Source organism: Sminthopsis crassicaudata, chromosome 4 (genome assembly GCF_048593235.1).
Source record: "Sminthopsis crassicaudata isolate SCR6 chromosome 4, ASM4859323v1, whole genome shotgun sequence".
In the NCBI taxonomy this organism is placed as follows: domain Eukaryota; kingdom Metazoa; phylum Chordata; class Mammalia; order Dasyuromorphia; family Dasyuridae; genus Sminthopsis; species Sminthopsis crassicaudata.
This window is the reverse complement of record NC_133620.1, coordinates 84,819,377-84,836,882: the sequence shown is the minus strand read 5'-3', so window position 1 is coordinate 84,836,882 and position 17,506 is coordinate 84,819,377. Positions and strand designations below refer to the sequence as shown.

Genomic DNA, 17,506 nt, shown 5'->3' with positions numbered 1-17,506 from the left:
TCAGGGTAAGCTTCCAGGATATTTTGTTTTATAACTGTTAAAATTACAGCTAGCAAGCTTTAGAATGCCAAAAAGAGAGCTACATGGAATAAACACTGGGCTTTGAAAGATTGTTTATCTTTCTGCTGTCTGGAAAAAGATCTGTGGTTTAAGACAACAGGAGAGCCTTCTCATTTTTGTTGTTTCGTGACATTTCATTTTCCCCTAGGATTAATCATTATCTATCTTTAATTACTTAAAACAATAATTTGATTAGATGACATTTTTATATCATGTTGTAGCATTATTATTTTATGATAAGTTCTATTTTTCCACTAGTCTTCATATCTGAAAATATGAGCAAATTTTGTTTTGTTTATTTTTATTATTGAGTTTATTCTTAGCATAGAAGGAAAAGCTTAAGAATTGAAGACAAGGGATTTAATTAAAGTAAAAAATCTCAGTCTGGTATTAACTGAAATCCACATGGTTAAATTTATCTTAGTGTAGCATTATAATAATCCTTTGAGTTGGTGGTAAAGCTATTGTTATCCTCATTTTTCATATAGCAAAGCTGAAGTTCAGAGACTTGTCTGTAGTTGCAGAATTAAATGCTAAACCCGAGTCAGTGTGCTGTCTACTATGCCACATTGCCTCTCACTAAAGGACCAAAAGAAGGCTCTTACTGTGTTTGTTGGGTTTCTTCAAAGATTTAATGGAAAAGATATGGACACATTTCTTTTATATTGAATGAGAACAGTTCCATTCTTCACCAGTGATAGAATTATCTTTACAAGGAATATCATGACCACATCAAAGTATTAAAGTATCAGGTCATTCCTCCTTTAATATTTTTTTTTTACCTGTGTGATTCTCAGTGAGTCATTTAATCTTTGAGACCCTCAATTTCTTCATCTGCAAAATAATGGGATTGAACTAGTTGGCTTCCAAGATCCCTTCTAGTCCTTGATCTATTATCTTTATTTGGATCATAACTTGGGAATTGGAAGTTGACAACCAGTGACCTGATTTTGAACTTTTTAAAATAATTTTGAAAAATTGATGTCAAGAATTTAAAAAAAAATCTGTGAAAAATGAACAGAAATCACTGAATTTGTGACATGAACATTTTAATAGAAAATTCACATTATTATTGACACTGTGATAATTTAAATCATAAATATGTGCTTTCTTATCCCAAATGGGATAATTTAATGCATAGTTTCACTTTATCTCTTGATAAATGATGATGATAAAACTCATAAAGAGTAGTGACAAAATGATATAAATACTTTAAAAATGATCACCCATGTTAATGGCAATCACACCCTTTCATATATAATAACAATATTACATAACCTCAGTCAAAAATATTTGATGAATTGTTCATCTTGCCCTATCATGCCCAATTGCATATATTTCCACAGGACCTGGATGTTTTTTTCTTTTACTGTCAGTTTTATGTCCTTTAATAAAAGTTGCTATGTAAACAGTCTTCTATTCTGAGGGATATATTTTAGTACTTAAGTATGAACACATCTTGTGATAATGCTGCAGTTACTCCTTCCCCTTTCGATCTTTTAGTTTTCATCTGGCTCACTCTTCTTCAGACTTCAACGTGCCTGCTAATCCTTGCTGAGTCATTTGTACTTCCCCTAATCTTTTTGAGTCACCCTAAAAGGCAAATGTTGTTCACAAGGAGAAACATTGGAGCATTCCCTTTGGATTTGATCTTCTTCAACTTCCCAGGTCCTCCAGAAACCATTCACTTAAGGCTGTTACCCTGAAGTTCATTCAGCAGTTTTAAGTAAACTTCTGATTTCAGGAACCTGGGATAGGAGTCCCTCTCCATAAGTGTATATATAACTTTTTGGGCTTCATCAAAGCTTGTGGGAGTTGGTACTTTAATCTTCTTAGCTGTAGACTCACGGGTATGAAAATCAATATTGATCTAAAAGACAAAAAATATCCCCACATAATAAATGATATTATTGTACATATATTGTACAAAAATTCTTCTGTGTTTGTACTTTCAGTAATAATACAAGGTGTACATACACATGAAATAGTTGAATGACAATTGAAGTTATTGTAGGTTTAAAGATCCATATGATTATTAAAGACAAAAACTACAGAAGATCAGAAGAAACAGTTACTTTGGATGCTCTTGGCACTTTTAACATTGCTCCAATGTTAAATTGCCCCAATATTTTCAAAGAAGGGATGACTATAGGAAAGAGATTATTCACTGTTTTGATTGATTTTACCAATAAATAACATGGCTTTAGAACCAAGGGAAACTTAACAAATATCTAATCCACAATCCTCATATTAGAGATCAGAAAATTGAGACCCCAAAGTAGGTACATTATTAGTCAAGGCTCTATGTATAATAACTGACATTATTGACGAGGCTCCATGTATAATAAGTTAGGAGCCAAACCTTGGACCTCTTACTCTATATGCGGTGTTCTTTCTATAATATCATTGCTGCCTCCTTTCCCTCCATCACAATGTTTGTGATTTCTAATTGCCCAGGATATGGCACTTGAGAAATAACTACCCTAAAACTTCAATCTTCAAGCAAAAAGAAAAAAAGAGACCCATACTCATTCTTCATTCAATAATCCAATAGAGCTTCTCTATGTGTGATTTCTCTACAACAATGAAAATCACATCCTATTTTGCAAAATCTTTTTCAATCACAACATGCTAATTCAGTCATAAATATTGACAACTGTTTATATATGTATACTGTTCAAGAAAAAGAAACATTAAGACATTGGTCTTTTTATGCATAGAATTGTAAGAATAAGAGCTGGAAGCGACATGAGTTAACATCTTCTCTAGTACAACTCTTTCATTTTTTATATTAGAGGTGCAGGTAGTTTCAATGATTTTGCCCTGAAGGTACTCAGAGATCAAAGGGTAGGCCACAATAGAAAGGGCAGTCCTTAGTATGAAGACTATTTTTAGTCACAATGGTATGCAATTTGATTAGCTTTTTACTTACTTGTTTTGTAGCATCTGATTGAACAAATGCCTTATAAATCTTTTCAGCCTTGCAATGCAAATGATCAGATTCTGTTCGTTTATAATCTTCACAGGCCAGCCAGAACTCAATATTCTCCTCACTAAATTCTGACTTCAGAAAGTTGCCAAAGACAGCTTGCCCAGCTAGAAATTGAACAACAACAACAACAACAAAACAACTTTAATTGGATACTTAAGTGCATGACAAGGACAAATTTTGTAAGGAGACTAGAACATTTATTTTCTTCTAATGAGAAGTAGAGGATGTTACTAAATGATAGTTTTGAAAATTTTTAGAATTGAAAGGGATGTCAGAGATTTTTCTAGTCCAAGTCCCTTTTACAATGAAGGAATGAGAGGACAGAAACATTCAGAGTCACACAAGTGTATAGTGACAAGTGGAGAGCAATATTTCATTGTACTGTATAAACTTTCTGAAGAATCTTTTTTAGGCATGTTTGATCTTATCATCATTAAAATCCTTTTTTACTTTGAAATTCTGTGAATCAGAGAATAATTATTTCTTTCTTCTAATTTGTAGTAACTTTTATTCAGAATGCACTTAAAAAAATCAACAATTTTCAGAACAGCCATATGAGTTTAGTATAAAGTATTACCACTCGAATTCAGCAGCTTCATATGCTGGTAAGAACATTGAAATAACCTTTGGAAGACAATCTAATCCTAACTCTGTCATTAATTGGCTGTATGATGGTGGGCAAATCAAATTAACTTCTATTTTCCTCATCTATAAAAAAAGTCCCTTTTTACTCTAACATTCTATCATTCTAGGCAAGGGAATTTGAGCCATATGTTTTACCTATACATGTCCACTGACCTTCATTTTCTTTAACTTTGTTTACTATTATTAATAGCCAAAGGCTATAAAGTAGATTAGTTTATCACTTTGTAAGATTCTGCATCATTCAGCAGGAAATGAGTGACCCCACAACAAAGAAAGTGCATTCAATTGTCCTAATATACCTGGAAGTCCATTGACTTATGGAGCAAATTGCTTAATAAGACCCTTTGGAGAGTCTGTGAAGCCAGCATTAACTCACAAAATAGAATCCTCTAGTTTCTGTCCTAACAAGCAGCACACTAACAAAGTCAGTTATGAGCCAATTAAGTTACATTGTACACATGGGAAAAAGAAAGACTGGTTGCATTCCAGGTCTTTGCTCTTTTTTTTTTTTTTTTTTCAAATAATTTCAGCTTTTTAATGTGTTTTTACATTTAGACAAGAACTGGAAACAGAACTACTTTGAAGAAAGATATAGTTCTGAATAATATTCTACTTTGGGGATTTGGGCTTGCTTTTAATGGTTTGCTCTTGTATGGCCCCATGGAAATAACACCCTTCTGCCTAGGCACATTTGTCTGGAGACAGTTACAGAATCAAGAAGAAAACAACTCATGAGACATACATATGATACACATTATGTATCTTGACACATGATACATAATACCATCAATAGCCATGGGGAAGCAGGAATATAAGTTTTCTTAAAGCAATCTACACTTCCTCTATTGTATCTCAAATGACTTATACTCTTTGTTATGAAATTTAGTTTGGACAAAAGATATTAGTATCAATCCTTTCTACTTACTTTGGTTGGTAAGAAGTTTTTCCAAAGACTGAGACCACTGTCTTACTTCTGTTATAGAAAGTCTGCAGAGAATGAAATGTTACCCTAATTAACAAATTATGCATTTAATTGGAAAAAAAAATCTTTTTCAGTGTATCTGGGGATAGCTTTTGATAACACTTCATATTAAAGTTATAGCCAGGAATGAATTTTATTAATAAACTAATTGTAAGGGCTTTAAATCCATCAATAGGATTATCTAAAATTCCACAGAAAATAAAATGGAAAAAAAAAACACTCTTTGCTAATCAATGTAATATGATATTAAATTAAATAAAATCAACTTTGCTATATTTTATATATATATATATATATGCACACATATATGCATATATATAAATATATATGGCTTGAAATCTGAAATCAATTAATATTCATCTTTTGGGGACTTATTAAAATACAAGTTCAGTGACTGAGTAACGTTGTGGGAACAGTTGAAATAGGCTACTTACATGTCTTTAGACTTGGAAGATTTGATCCCAGATTCAAGATGTGGTAACATGGATTTCAAATAGGCTTTTAGGTCCGTTCCACTACAAGAAAACAAATGACAGTAAATACCTGTAGTTTTACATGTTTATATATATTAAAAACAACAACCATCACTCTAGAAAGTATCTTTGGTTAATTCTAGCAAGAAAAATTTTGATGAATTTTTCTATTCTATTTATTGTATGTTAAATACAATACATGTGGAGATTCATGTGGAGATTTCTGAATAAATCCTCACATAAAGTTAACACAAATTACATCCCTTTTAATTCACAAGAAAAAAAAAAATGTTCCAGCAGCACTCCTCACAAGTGATAGCTAAGATATTCAGCTCTCTCTTTCTTGCCCTTAGTCTCCCACCATTTAAAATTATCTAATGCCAAAACACAAAGCATGAGGTCAATTAAACTTACAAAGCCTTTGGTCTCTTTTTCTGAGTTTTGTCATCTAGTAGAGAGTGATCAGATCCTTTCAATTCACTAGGATTAGCAGAGGCAAAGAATATTCCTGGCATTTTGTTTAGTCTTGGAGTAGAGATGGCTGCTGCTCTCATAGTCACCACTCTAAATGACTGTTCACCAACGGTAGCATAGCTTTATATAGTAAATGCAAACTGGCTCTCTCTGTACAGACGAATATGTTTATCAAGTGATGTTACCACAGACACTGGAAGTTCCCCTTTTCTGGGCTCATTGTGACGTGTATCTTGAAAGAAACATACAGTGATGGCTTGTGGTTGAAACCTAATCAAATGAGAAAAGGTTGCTTGATTAGAGAATGCATACACACACACATATGCTCATACACGCACATATAGAATGTTTCTTACCCATTAGAATGGCAAACCATCAAAGCTAGACAATGTTTTTCTGGATATAATTGCATCACAAGATTGCAAAACTAAAATCTGTCTGTAAGTTTAACTTGAAGAGCTTTAATAAGTTTTTTTTTAAATTCCCACTGCTTAGCTACAAACATATTTTTCAGTGATTGTGACCACCCATCATGTGCTTACTGGGATGTAAAATGCCCTAGTCACATTTTAACTTTTCACTGAATTTGATGGGATGTGTTACTTCTTTATTAGTAGACTAGATAGTAAGAGGTTAAGAAAGTCCATTTGTTATGAAATAGTTATTCTTTATTGTAGTCATTAGCCTTATTAAGCTCAGGGTCAGATGAAACTCAATTAGGCAAAAATGCTAGTTTTATTTTAAAATAAGGATTCCAATTCTGCAATGACTATGGCAAGTTAGTTTTTCCGGTTGTCTCCTTTGATTCAAATTTTGGTGGGCTGAGAGTACTAAGAAATAATAGTTTTCTCTGTTGTATTAATAAGTTTAATTTAAAGGTATAATATATTCAAATGCCCCTGCAATTCCTTGCTTATCTAAAGAGGGCAGAACAGGTGTGAATTTTGCCGAGGTAGATTGATATATACTAACTTGGTGATGCTACTAAAAATTCAGGCAGCATTAGTGTAACAGTATAGTCAACCAGCTTTGAAGTGAACAGGATTAAAGGTTTAGTTATAGATTACCTAGACTAAACTTTTTTTTTTTTCTTTTTTACAGATATGTCTTGCCAAGGACACACAGATCATAAATGGCAGAGGCCGGATCTAATTTAAACTCTGACTTTAAGTCCAACAGCCTGCATACATTGTCTTTATAGCTCTATAGGTAGATGTTTCTGGTCAGGTCTGATCCTTGCTCCACTCCCTAAAAAAACAATAACCACAAAAAAAGATAGGGGTAGAGTGAGATGGAGCTGAAGAGTTGCAGAGAGTGGTTTTTAATCAGATATTGTCTCCTAAAAATGACAAGCAACTGGCTGATCCTTTCACATATTTTTTTGCCTGCCTTGACAAGGATGTAATACAATGTATGATATCTTATTCTGATCTTAACTTACATTTATATGAGGTTTTCTATTCACTTATAAGTATCAAATTAGCCTCTCAATAACTTGGTAAATAGCTACCAAAATTAATATCATCTCCATTTTCCAGATGGGAAGGCTAAATTTTGGAGATTTTCCTTGTTTTGTTCAGAAAGTTTTCTGATAACAGTTAGTGCTTCAGTTTTAGAGTAAAAAAAACAAGAGGAAGGTGAGGAGAAGGGAAATTATGCAAAACTTTTCTTGACCTATTAACATGTTTTAATGGGAGAGATAATAAGAAGGGGGTTACTCACAGGATTATATGTAGATGTGTCATTTTGTTCATGTATTAAAGACTTCAGTTCAACAAGGAGGGAGAGATCTGGTGTGTGTGTGAGGGGAGGTAAGTAATCAGAAGGCCTGAGTTCTAATCAAATAGAGTTTTACTCTATTACTATCTAGCTATGTGGCTGTAAACTTGAACTTCTCTCAATTTTTTCTTGAATATAGCTTGTTTTGCAGAGTTGCTTATATTTTGTCTCTCTCATTAGGCTGTAAATAAACTTCAGATCAAGGACTACCTTTTGCCCCTTTAAAAATTTCTTCAGTATTTAGTATAGTCTACCACATATAAGTACTTAAAAATGCTTGTTGACTTGTCCTCTCTCTCCACAAGAGCTATACCAATGCCCTTGACAAACCTCTTCATGGCATTAGAATTTTCTTGGTTCACTTGTAATTGCAGTGAATGAAAAATACTTTGCTCCCATGGTCCCAGTTTGATGTGGAAAATACAAGCTAAGGAGATATATAAAGCAGTAATTAGTAATATTGAGACAACATAATAACCTATGAAAGAGGACTGGCAAGATTTGTGCTGAACCACATGAAGCTCAAGAGTCTCAAAGACTGATGACACAAATACATTGGTTTAATACATTTCCTGTGGTTTAGTCTTCACTTATATTCCTGGTTAAAATTATGACTAGTACTGACATGTTTGTAAGTCATATTCCAGGATCTCTGAACAATTAAGGATCACATGAACCAGACTAGATCATAGGGATCTGACCTTAATCTGATTCTCTCTGGTCAGGCATTCTTTTTTTTTTTTTTCCTTCAGTTTTGGCCTTAACTCAGAGAAATTAATTCAATTCAATTCATATCAATTCAATAAGCATTACTAAACACTGTGCAAACTATTATGATAGATACTAGAGATTTAAAGACAAATTAATCATAGATTACATTCTAGTAGGGATTGAAGATATATAGAGGATATAATATTTAAACAAGGGTATCAAGAAAAGCCTTAGAATGCCAAGTTAAGGTAAAATAAACAGAATAATTTGTCTATAAAAAGTTTCTGAAGGGTAATAATATGGATAAGTCCAAAACAGATTGAAGTCAGATTACTTAGAATTTTATATTTTAAACTAAAAAGAGTCACTAAATTTTCTTGAAGAGAGGAACAACATAGCTTTTTGTTTTAGGAAGATTATTTTTCCAGTTATGTGAAGGATGGATTAAAGAAGGGAGAGACTAGAAGCTGAGAATTCAATTAGAAGGGTGTTGTAGAATAGTTTAGATGAGAAGTGATGAGGGTGGTAGCTGTAAAAATGTAAAAAGAGGGAGCAGGTGTGAGTTATATTATGGAAGTGGAATTGACCAGATGGCAATTGATAAGCTATAAAAGACAAGGGAAGGTATTCAAGAGTTGAGAATTATTGGGAGTTTGTACACCTGGATAGCTAAAAGGATGATGGTGTCTTCCACAGGAGCAAGAATTTGAAAGAAGGATAAATTTTAGAGAGAAGGTCCATTTTGGTCCAATGTGTTGAGTTTGAGATGATTGTGGTGGAATAAAACAAATACTCAGCAATCATCAGGAAATTATATCCTCGAATTTCTTTGATGACCCAATTAATTTTAATAAACCCATTACTTTTCCATGTTAAGAAATGTTTGCAATTATAAAACCGAAATATATGGCAGAAACAATGATCACTATAGCTGTTTCAACAATCTTATTAATTTAATAATATAGTGTGTGGTTGAAAGAGTAATGGGGATGAATACAAAATGAATCAGCAAATATTTATTAGTTTTGTGTCCATCATTCTAGGTGTTGAGGGAGAATATACCAGCACAAAGTCTATATGATACATACTTATCTTGAAGGTTAAAGGCTATTAGAGAGATTAGAGAAATAAGATACACAGTTTTATTAATATATTAATTCAACAAATATTTAGTGTGTCTACTCTGTATAAAATACGTATGCTGCTGGTTGTTGTCCTTCATTCTCAAAGAGGACCAAAATGTCATCACTATGTTAGAGTTGAGTTAGTGTGTCTGACTGTGGCTGATAAGACCAATAAAAGCTTGGAATGCTCTGCCAGAGGTTGAAGACAAATAATCCCTATGAACAATTAGGTTGACTTCTCTAACTGTACATCTCATATTTCTTCTGAGCTAATTAAATTCTGCTGTATATTCTCCATTTTGGAAATCATTATGGTGCAACAGGAGAAATACTGAACTAAGGATGATAAAACCTGAATTTAAATCTTTGTTCTATTTATTACATTTGACCCTGACTAAATTTCTTAGCCTCTTTAAGAGTCAGTTTTCCTGAAGATATTAAACTAGTCACTTCTAAATTCTGATTGAGACTATAATTATTATAAATGTCTTTTCCCTGTCTGCTCAAATACATATATCCCTGCTCATGAGAATTTGCTTTGACATTTCTGAGTATTTTAACTTTTCTGGTTTTGTATTCCTATTTTGGTCCAGGGGGAAAAAAATCCCTCAAACCAAGGCAGAACAATCTCTGATGTAATGTGTCTATCCTATTTCTCATGTGTTTTTTGCTCTATTTTTGTTGTGTGTAACATAACTTATAGCATGCGGAGGAAAGACCCCCAACTCAAGAATTCTATATTCATTATCCCTTTATTGAAAGTCTTTGCAATGCTATGCACAGAAACAAATAGTAACATAAAAGGTGAGTTTGTTCAGCTATGAAAGAACATAAAAACTAGCCTATCTTGTTACTTCCTCTTGGATATGATTTTCATAGCTAGATAATAAACCCTGAAATGGTAGATTCCAAAGCTAGCAAAATATAGACAAAAAAAAAAAAAATCTGAGGTGGCGAATTTCTGATAGATTCCCATTGTTTTCACTAGAGGTATATAAGGACACTCAAGTTGAGTGTAGACTTTTTCTTTGCTCAAATCTAAATCTAGCAAAAATCCTAAAACCCAGATGACATAGTTAATATTCTTGTCCTATTTGACTGTCACAGGAAGAGTACATCTCAGACAGTGGATAACATGAGTGAAACAACGGAACTAAGAAAGTTAAGATTATTTTTTGGAAAATAGGTTAATTTGACTGGAGTATTGATCAGAGGGTAATGTATGTGATGAAGTCGGAGATCAATCAATTCCTGATTCTAGAGGTCTAGAATGCCGTACAAAGGAGTGTGATCTTTTTATTCAATTGAAAAATACAGAAATCCTGGAAATTTTTAAGCAGAGGAGTGATATGAGTGAATCTATGTTTAAGTTTGCTTATTCTGATAGCATTATGACTTGTGTGGACAAATAAGGCAGGAAGAACCTTTTAAGAAGCCATTGCAATAGTTTAGGGATATTGGGTAAAAATAGATACTGTCTAATACACTTTAAGAATTCAATTCAACAAAATTTATTAATTACTTTTGGTTTTAGTACTGTGATAGATTCTGGGGATATAAAGACAAATGAAAGGTTGATGCTTTGAAGGAAAAATAGTACAATCTCAGACTCAGTTGTGTTGTAGACAGCAGCTATAGAATTGGTTGTAAAGCCAGTACTGAATTGTGGTCAAGCACTGTGCTGGGCACATTCATGGCTAAATAATCTTGAAATTTCATCATATCTATCTAGTCTTGAGAAGATGTTTCAGTATCTAGGCCCTGATCCTGTGATGATTATTGGGAATGGTGATGATAGAAATCACATAATTCATCCTGTATTTATTTACCTTAAGCTATTGATGGTGATATGGCTGAATAGGAACTAAAGGTGGAACACCTGATTTTAAAAAAGCCATGAGGGATCCAGAAGGCTATTCAAAATCATTACTTTTTAAATTGTTTTTTATTTTATTTTATAATTATAACTTTTTTTTTTTGACAGTACATATGCATGGGTAATTTTTTACAACATTATCCCTTGCACTTATTTCTATTCAGATTTTTTCCCTTCCTCCCCCAACCCCCTCCCCCAGATGGCAGGCAGTTTTATACATGTTAAATATATTACAGTATATTCTAGATACAATATATGTGTGTAGAACCGAATTTTTTGTTGCACAGGAAGAATTGGATTCAGAAGGTAAAAATAATAGTTTACACTCATTTCCCAGTGTTACTTTTCTGGATGTAGCTGATTCTGTCCATCATTAATCAATTGGAGTTGGATTAGCTCTTCTCTATGTTGAAGATATCCATTTCCATCAGCATACATCCTCGTACAGTATCATTGTTGAAGTGTATAATGATCTTCTGGTTCTGCTCGTTTCACTTAGCATCAGTTGATGTAAGTCTCTCCAAGCCTCTCTGTATTCCTCCTGTTGGTCATTTCTTAGAGAATAATAATATTCCATAACATTCATATACCATAATTTACCCAACCATTCTCCAATTGATGGACATCCATTCATCTTCCAGCTTCTAGCCACTATGAAAAGGGCTGCCACAAACATTTTGGCACATACAGGTCCCTTTCCCTTCTTTAGTATTTCCTTGGGATATAAGCCTAGTAGTAGTATGGCTGGGTCAAAGGGTATGCACATTTTGATAACTTTTTGGGCATAATTCCAGATTGCTCTCCAGAATGGTTGGATTCTTTCACAACTCCACCAACAATGCATCAGTGTCCCAGTTTTCCCACAGCCCCTCCAACATTCATCGTTATTTGTTCCTGTCATCTTAGCCAATCTGACAGGTGTGTAATGATACCTCAGAGTTGTCTTAATTTGCATTTCTCTGATCAATAGTGATTTGGAAACTTTTTTAATTGTAAATACTTTCCTCAAAAAACCAGTGTGGTAATTTGTATGGTAAAATTTGTAATTTTAAGTCAAACAAAAAGGAGATCAAGTCTTGCATCTGTCACATAAAGCTGGTCCTGATGAGTGGAGATAAAATCCCCAGGAGCAGCCACATTATTTGAATTTTCACTACATATTTCCATTGGAATGGAACAATTACTATATTTTACATAATTATAAAGTACAAATTTGAATATATGGCATGGCTTTAGGGGATTCATTATTTCCACTATCCAGAACTAGCTGTATTGGTTCAGTGTTGATAAGGCAATTTGCTTAACTTATAAGTGCTCTAAGCATGTCTTTATGCTTGCAGAAGAACAGCTGTCCTGCAATGGTGGAAGGAGTTTTCTCATGTGAGAGTTTCTTATTTTAATGAAATCATAGGTCTAGCCCTTATTGCTCCCTTTATAACTTTGGACTAAAAACAAGCTTTATGGTATGATAGGAATGACAGAATTATGCATATTTTCAGGATTTAAAAAAATGTTTGGGATTATGGTTAATATAAGTATTTCAGGCTATAGAGGTCATAGGAATTTTAATCATTCCATGAATTAGTAGGCAAGAGTATGGCAGAGATAAGACTGGATCTGAAGTCTTAGAACTTGTATCTATCATTAAAACCTTGGCTCTGCTATTTTTGTCGGTGAAACACTGAACAAATCAATTAATTTCTCTGGACATCAGTACTTTTTAATAAAATAAGAGAGTTGAGTTCATTGACCTCTAAGATCTCTTTAGCTCTAATTTTCTGGCTCTTTATATAAGTTGGGTAGATAGATAATTTCTAAGATTTGTAATTTAGGGTAGAATTACTCTTGTTTTGGCAGTGTTTAAAAAATTCTGAGTTTTCCTTGAAGTTCTTTTTGAAAATTTGAATATAGATTAAATCAATTGGGAAGAGCCCAACTATTAGCCAATTCTCAATCTTATCCTCTTCTCTCTCTATCCATTTGCTTATGGTATTCCTTATCTGAAATGGGGTTTTTCTTATCTCAATCCATTAAAATTCTTTTCTGTTTCAAAGTCAATTTTATACATTACCTTCCTTTATTCCTTAGTTGGAACTTTCATATCAACAGATTTATTAGATGATTATTATATGATGAGTAGAGTTCTGGGTAGTGGGAAAGATAACAAAGATAAAATATGATCTCTTCCCTCAAGAATATCTTAATCTAGTAAGGAGATAACAATTTATATATAATCATACATATACTGTTTTAGAACCTTTAGTTTTAACTTTTGTGGCATTTGAAGAAACAAAGGCTCAGAGATATTTAGCAAGTTGCCTAAGTTTACACTGAGAATAATTGCTAAACAAGGTCAGATCACAAAACCTGAGTCTCTTTCCATCACATAATATTATTTCTCCCCCCTAAATCTCTCATGCTTCTTTGTTTGATCTTATTTGGAGTGTTGGAATTTGATTCAGGAAGGCCTCCATGTAAATGCTAGCTTTTGTTGTTCTCTATCACATTCTAACTTGTAGTCTAATCAGAGCATCCTGAATGGAAGGTGGGAAACTACATGGTCCAGCCTTGTCCAATTGCCATCACTACCACCTTGATTACTTTATCCCCTTGGTCCCTAATTATGCCAACCCAGAACCTTGTCCATACTGTCAGAGCATCTTATAGCACAACACACATAGCCATCATTGAGGGGGAAGTAACACTTTTGAAAAGGGGATCCACTTCCCTCATTAATACTGAAAATGTCAACCAATTATCACTAAAAAGCAGATAGACATAACAGCACAATATATTGGCAATAGACAATAGGGTTGACACTACTTGTCCCACTTCCAGCACAATCTACATAGACCTCATATGGAGAGGTGGGGAACAGGTCACTCATCAGTATCCAATGGCCAATCAATTTCTACTCATAAGGTAGGCAAGCCAGCCTCTGTGAAATATTTGCTATTCACAAGCAATTTGAAGAGTAGATGAGAAGCATCACATTCTAGGCAAATCAAAGAATCACCACCAATTTGACCACAACTTCCCTGAGATCCTAATAGTGTATAGTCCAAGACCCTGAACCCCAAAACATCTGGAATATTGTGCTTCTAGCTCAATGTCCATGGTTGTAGTATGGGGAAACACTTGTACATATGAACCACAGTCCCTGGCACTCAAATAATTCAACATCCAAAAATGACATGATTTTTATCAGTGGAAATTACATTAAACAAAAGACATTTCCATCTACTTTGTTGTTATACTCTAAGGACTCTAATGTTCTAATGGAAGCTCTTCATGTGACTTGCAGCAGGAATCTTTCATATATTGTCTCCTCTATTTGAATGTAAGCTTTCTGAGAGCAAGGACTGTCTTACTTTTCTGTTATTCTATTTTCTATTTTTACTTGTATCCCCAGAGCTCATGATAGCACATGATACATATGAACACTTAATAGATACTTCATTCATTCACTCACTCATTAATCCATTTATTTATCTGGTACTATAACATATTTCTCTTGAATAAAGCATTATATGGTTTTTATTTTCATCTTTGAATCCATATCTGGCTTGAACACAGAAAGCACTATTTTTTAAAAAGTTCTAGACATAATTGAAATAACTGTAAAAATCATTTACAGATCCTTCTTTCAAGTTAAAGATGATCATGTCAATAGATACCTCTGAAATATTTCCTCTAAAGGAAAATATTTTCATTTATTACAATTTTATTATTTATAATTTTTCAACCACTGGATCCTGCTTACATCTGAGTCAATTTGACTGTACTTTGCAAATAAAATTGAGCAAGAAAGTGAGGCACTCTTCATTTTGAAACCTCAATGGCAACAATGATACTACAGGTTTAAATGTTATTTGCTTAACTATAAATGGGATACTCTGGGAAATAATACTTACGTGCAAAAAAAGCAAAGGTCAATGAAGAGAGAGGACAGGTACTTAAGAGTTCTCAGAAAAGACTCCAATTCCAAAAATCAGACAAACATAGAGTAGCTGTGTGAGTTTGAGTCACTGATTGGAATGTACCAGTATTTTGCTTTGGTTTCTTCTTAAACATTGAAGTGCTTAATGACTTGGGTTGTGTTATCAGTCACCCATTTTACTTCCCTTTTTCCCATTAACTTCACAATTCTCCTGGAAAAATCTATCAAGACTGCATGGTATACTATGTTCTTTCCAAGTTCATGACACTTATTGCAGAAGGCTCCATTAGTTGCTCTTTCTTAATGTTCCTTCTAGTGTTTTGTTTTCATTTAAATAACTTTTAGGGGGAGAGTATTGATGTCAGACTTGCTGGATATTGACTTCTAGGAATACTTTTTTCCACTGAAGAAAGTGACTTTAAGTCATTAGATTATAGTATCTGACAATTTGTTAATGGTATAATTTTTCATATACAGAAATGTTTGGTAACATTCTATTGCTTTGAAATTCGGGTAATGGAATTTTAGGGAATTTTAGAAGGCATTTCTTTGCATTGAAATGAGGTTACTCTTGAAACCTTTTGAGGGTTTTCAACTGTATTGCCATTTATTCTCTGATGATGTGAGATTTTAAAGCAGACACCTAATTTTCTTGTGCCACAGATTCCTCTGTACTAATGTTCAAAGTGATGATTAAGCATCATGTTGGGATTATACTAGAGGATCTCTAAGGTCTTTTCTAACTATGAATTTGTAGCTGTGAAAATATAGTATTTTCTATATATTCACATATATTATACTATATGCTATGTGCTATTTTGTATACTATATTTCTTAGGTTATTTCAAATAAGTGTTGATGTACGATTGTATTGAGAATTGACACTAAGCAGAATAGTCATAAAACTCTAATACTGTCTGTCTTGGCCCCCTGGTGCCTGAAGGCCAGGTGTATTATATTTTGATCTTTTCCTAGGGTTCTCAGGTATTTGGGTTTGGGGAGATGGTGATGATGGTGGTGGTGGTTTCTTGGCTTTCTCCTAATACTTCCATCCATAACAAATAATAATGCCCTGTGTACAGATTGGGTCCATTGTAGTATCTTTTAACTACTAACAATTGGATTTTCTTTTGCAAAGAAATACTTACATCAAAAGTCTCTTTACAAATATATAAACAGCTTGGTTCACTTCCTACAGAACAGAGGTCTTTCTACCTCCTGCATGCACTGCCAGTGTTTATGGCTACAAGAACAAGATTAACGTGTAATTTGGAAATATTTCACAAAATAAATTAAAAGGTAATAAATTACAGATAATTTTGTATTTTAGAATTGTTAACATATGGCCCAAGGATCCTTATGCACAAACCAATGGCCCCATTTATTTTTGAGTTTGATACCCTATAGGGTATAGAATACAATCTAAGTTCCAAGTCCAAAATCTCCCTCAGGCTACATTTAGTACTAGGCACCCTGGTTGCTCTGGGTTTATTTGCCAAACTAGCATTAAGGGATCTTGCCTGGGTTGCTGGTTCTGAAGCAGCCATGGCTTGAAATCCTGCATCTAAAAACCAAGAAGGACAAAGGAAACTGAACAATATAAACATTCCATGTCCATTTCTCAGAATGGGCATAAAAGGAAGCATATTATAGGATAGGATAGGTCTTCTTTCTTTAGGTTCATTCAGTTCATAGTGAATTGTGGATGAACTATCAACTTCACTTTTGAGAAGCAAGAACAAACAGTGTGCAAGAAACAAACTGTCCTAGTCTGGTAATTGCTAAAGATTCAGTCTGTTCTTTTTATGAAGTTAAATAAAGAATTTTACTCTTACCATGCTGTATAAATGCATTGAGTAAGGATGTTTATTCATTAAGTGTATTTGAGCATGTTACAAAGGCATAATTTATTTTACGAATCCTTTACTCCTAGTTTTGCAGAGCATGGAAGCAGTGGGCTACAAGAGTCCCCAAAGGCTGTTGAAGCTCCTGAAGACCCCCAAATCAAATTTCTTTTTTTCTCAATATTATTTTATTTTTCTAAATATATGTAAAGGTAGTTTTAAGCATTTGTTTTTGTAAGACTTTGTATTCCAAATTTTTCTCCCTCTATCCCTTATCTCCCCCATATAATAAGAAATCTGATATAGGCTAAATAAATACAGGTTAAATAAATATGATATAGGTTTTAAACATATTTCCATGTTTGTCATGTTGTACAAGAAAAATTAAACTAAAAGAGAAAAACTATGAGAAAGAAAAAGCAAACAAACCTAAAAGATGAAAATACTATGCTTTGATCCACATTCAATCTTTCTTTGGCTGCAGATAGCATTTTCCATTACAAGTCTATTGAATTTGCCTTGAATCATCATTGCATTGTGAGAAGAGCCAGGTCCATCCCAGTTGATCATCACATAATCTTGTCATTGCTGCATGTATATATTATA

General features: G+C 33.4%; 1 protein-coding gene across 1 annotated transcript; it reads right to left on the bottom strand.

The window, feature by feature from the left end:
• Positions 1-1,092: 1,092 nt before the first annotated feature.
• RGS1 (regulator of G protein signaling 1) lies at positions 1,093-5,748 on the bottom strand. Its single transcript, XM_074308619.1, has 5 exons — positions 5,567-5,748; positions 5,114-5,194; positions 4,623-4,684; positions 2,993-3,156; positions 1,093-1,930 (listed from the first exon to the last, which is right to left on the bottom strand). Exons 1-5 carry the CDS (start codon positions 5,704-5,706, stop codon positions 1,745-1,747), a joined length of 633 nt encoding a protein of 210 aa, XP_074164720.1. The 5' UTR covers positions 5,707-5,748; the 3' UTR covers positions 1,093-1,744.
• Between the last annotated feature and the right edge of the window lie 11,758 nt (positions 5,749-17,506).

Excerpts from the sequence above, each read along its gene's own strand:
- RGS1 (XM_074308619.1), bottom strand. The coding sequence starts at position 5,706 with ATGAGAGCAGCAGCCATCTCTACTCCAAGACTAAACAAAATGCCAGGA. Across the intron at positions 5,195-5,566 it reads AAAAAGAGACCAAAGGCTTT|TGGAACGGACCTAAAAGCCT; the intron begins GTAAGTTTAATT and ends GTTTTCTTGTAG. Across the intron at positions 1,931-2,992 it reads AATCAGATGCTACAAAACAA|ATCAATATTGATTTTCATAC; the intron begins GTAAGTAAAAAG and ends TTTGTCTTTTAG.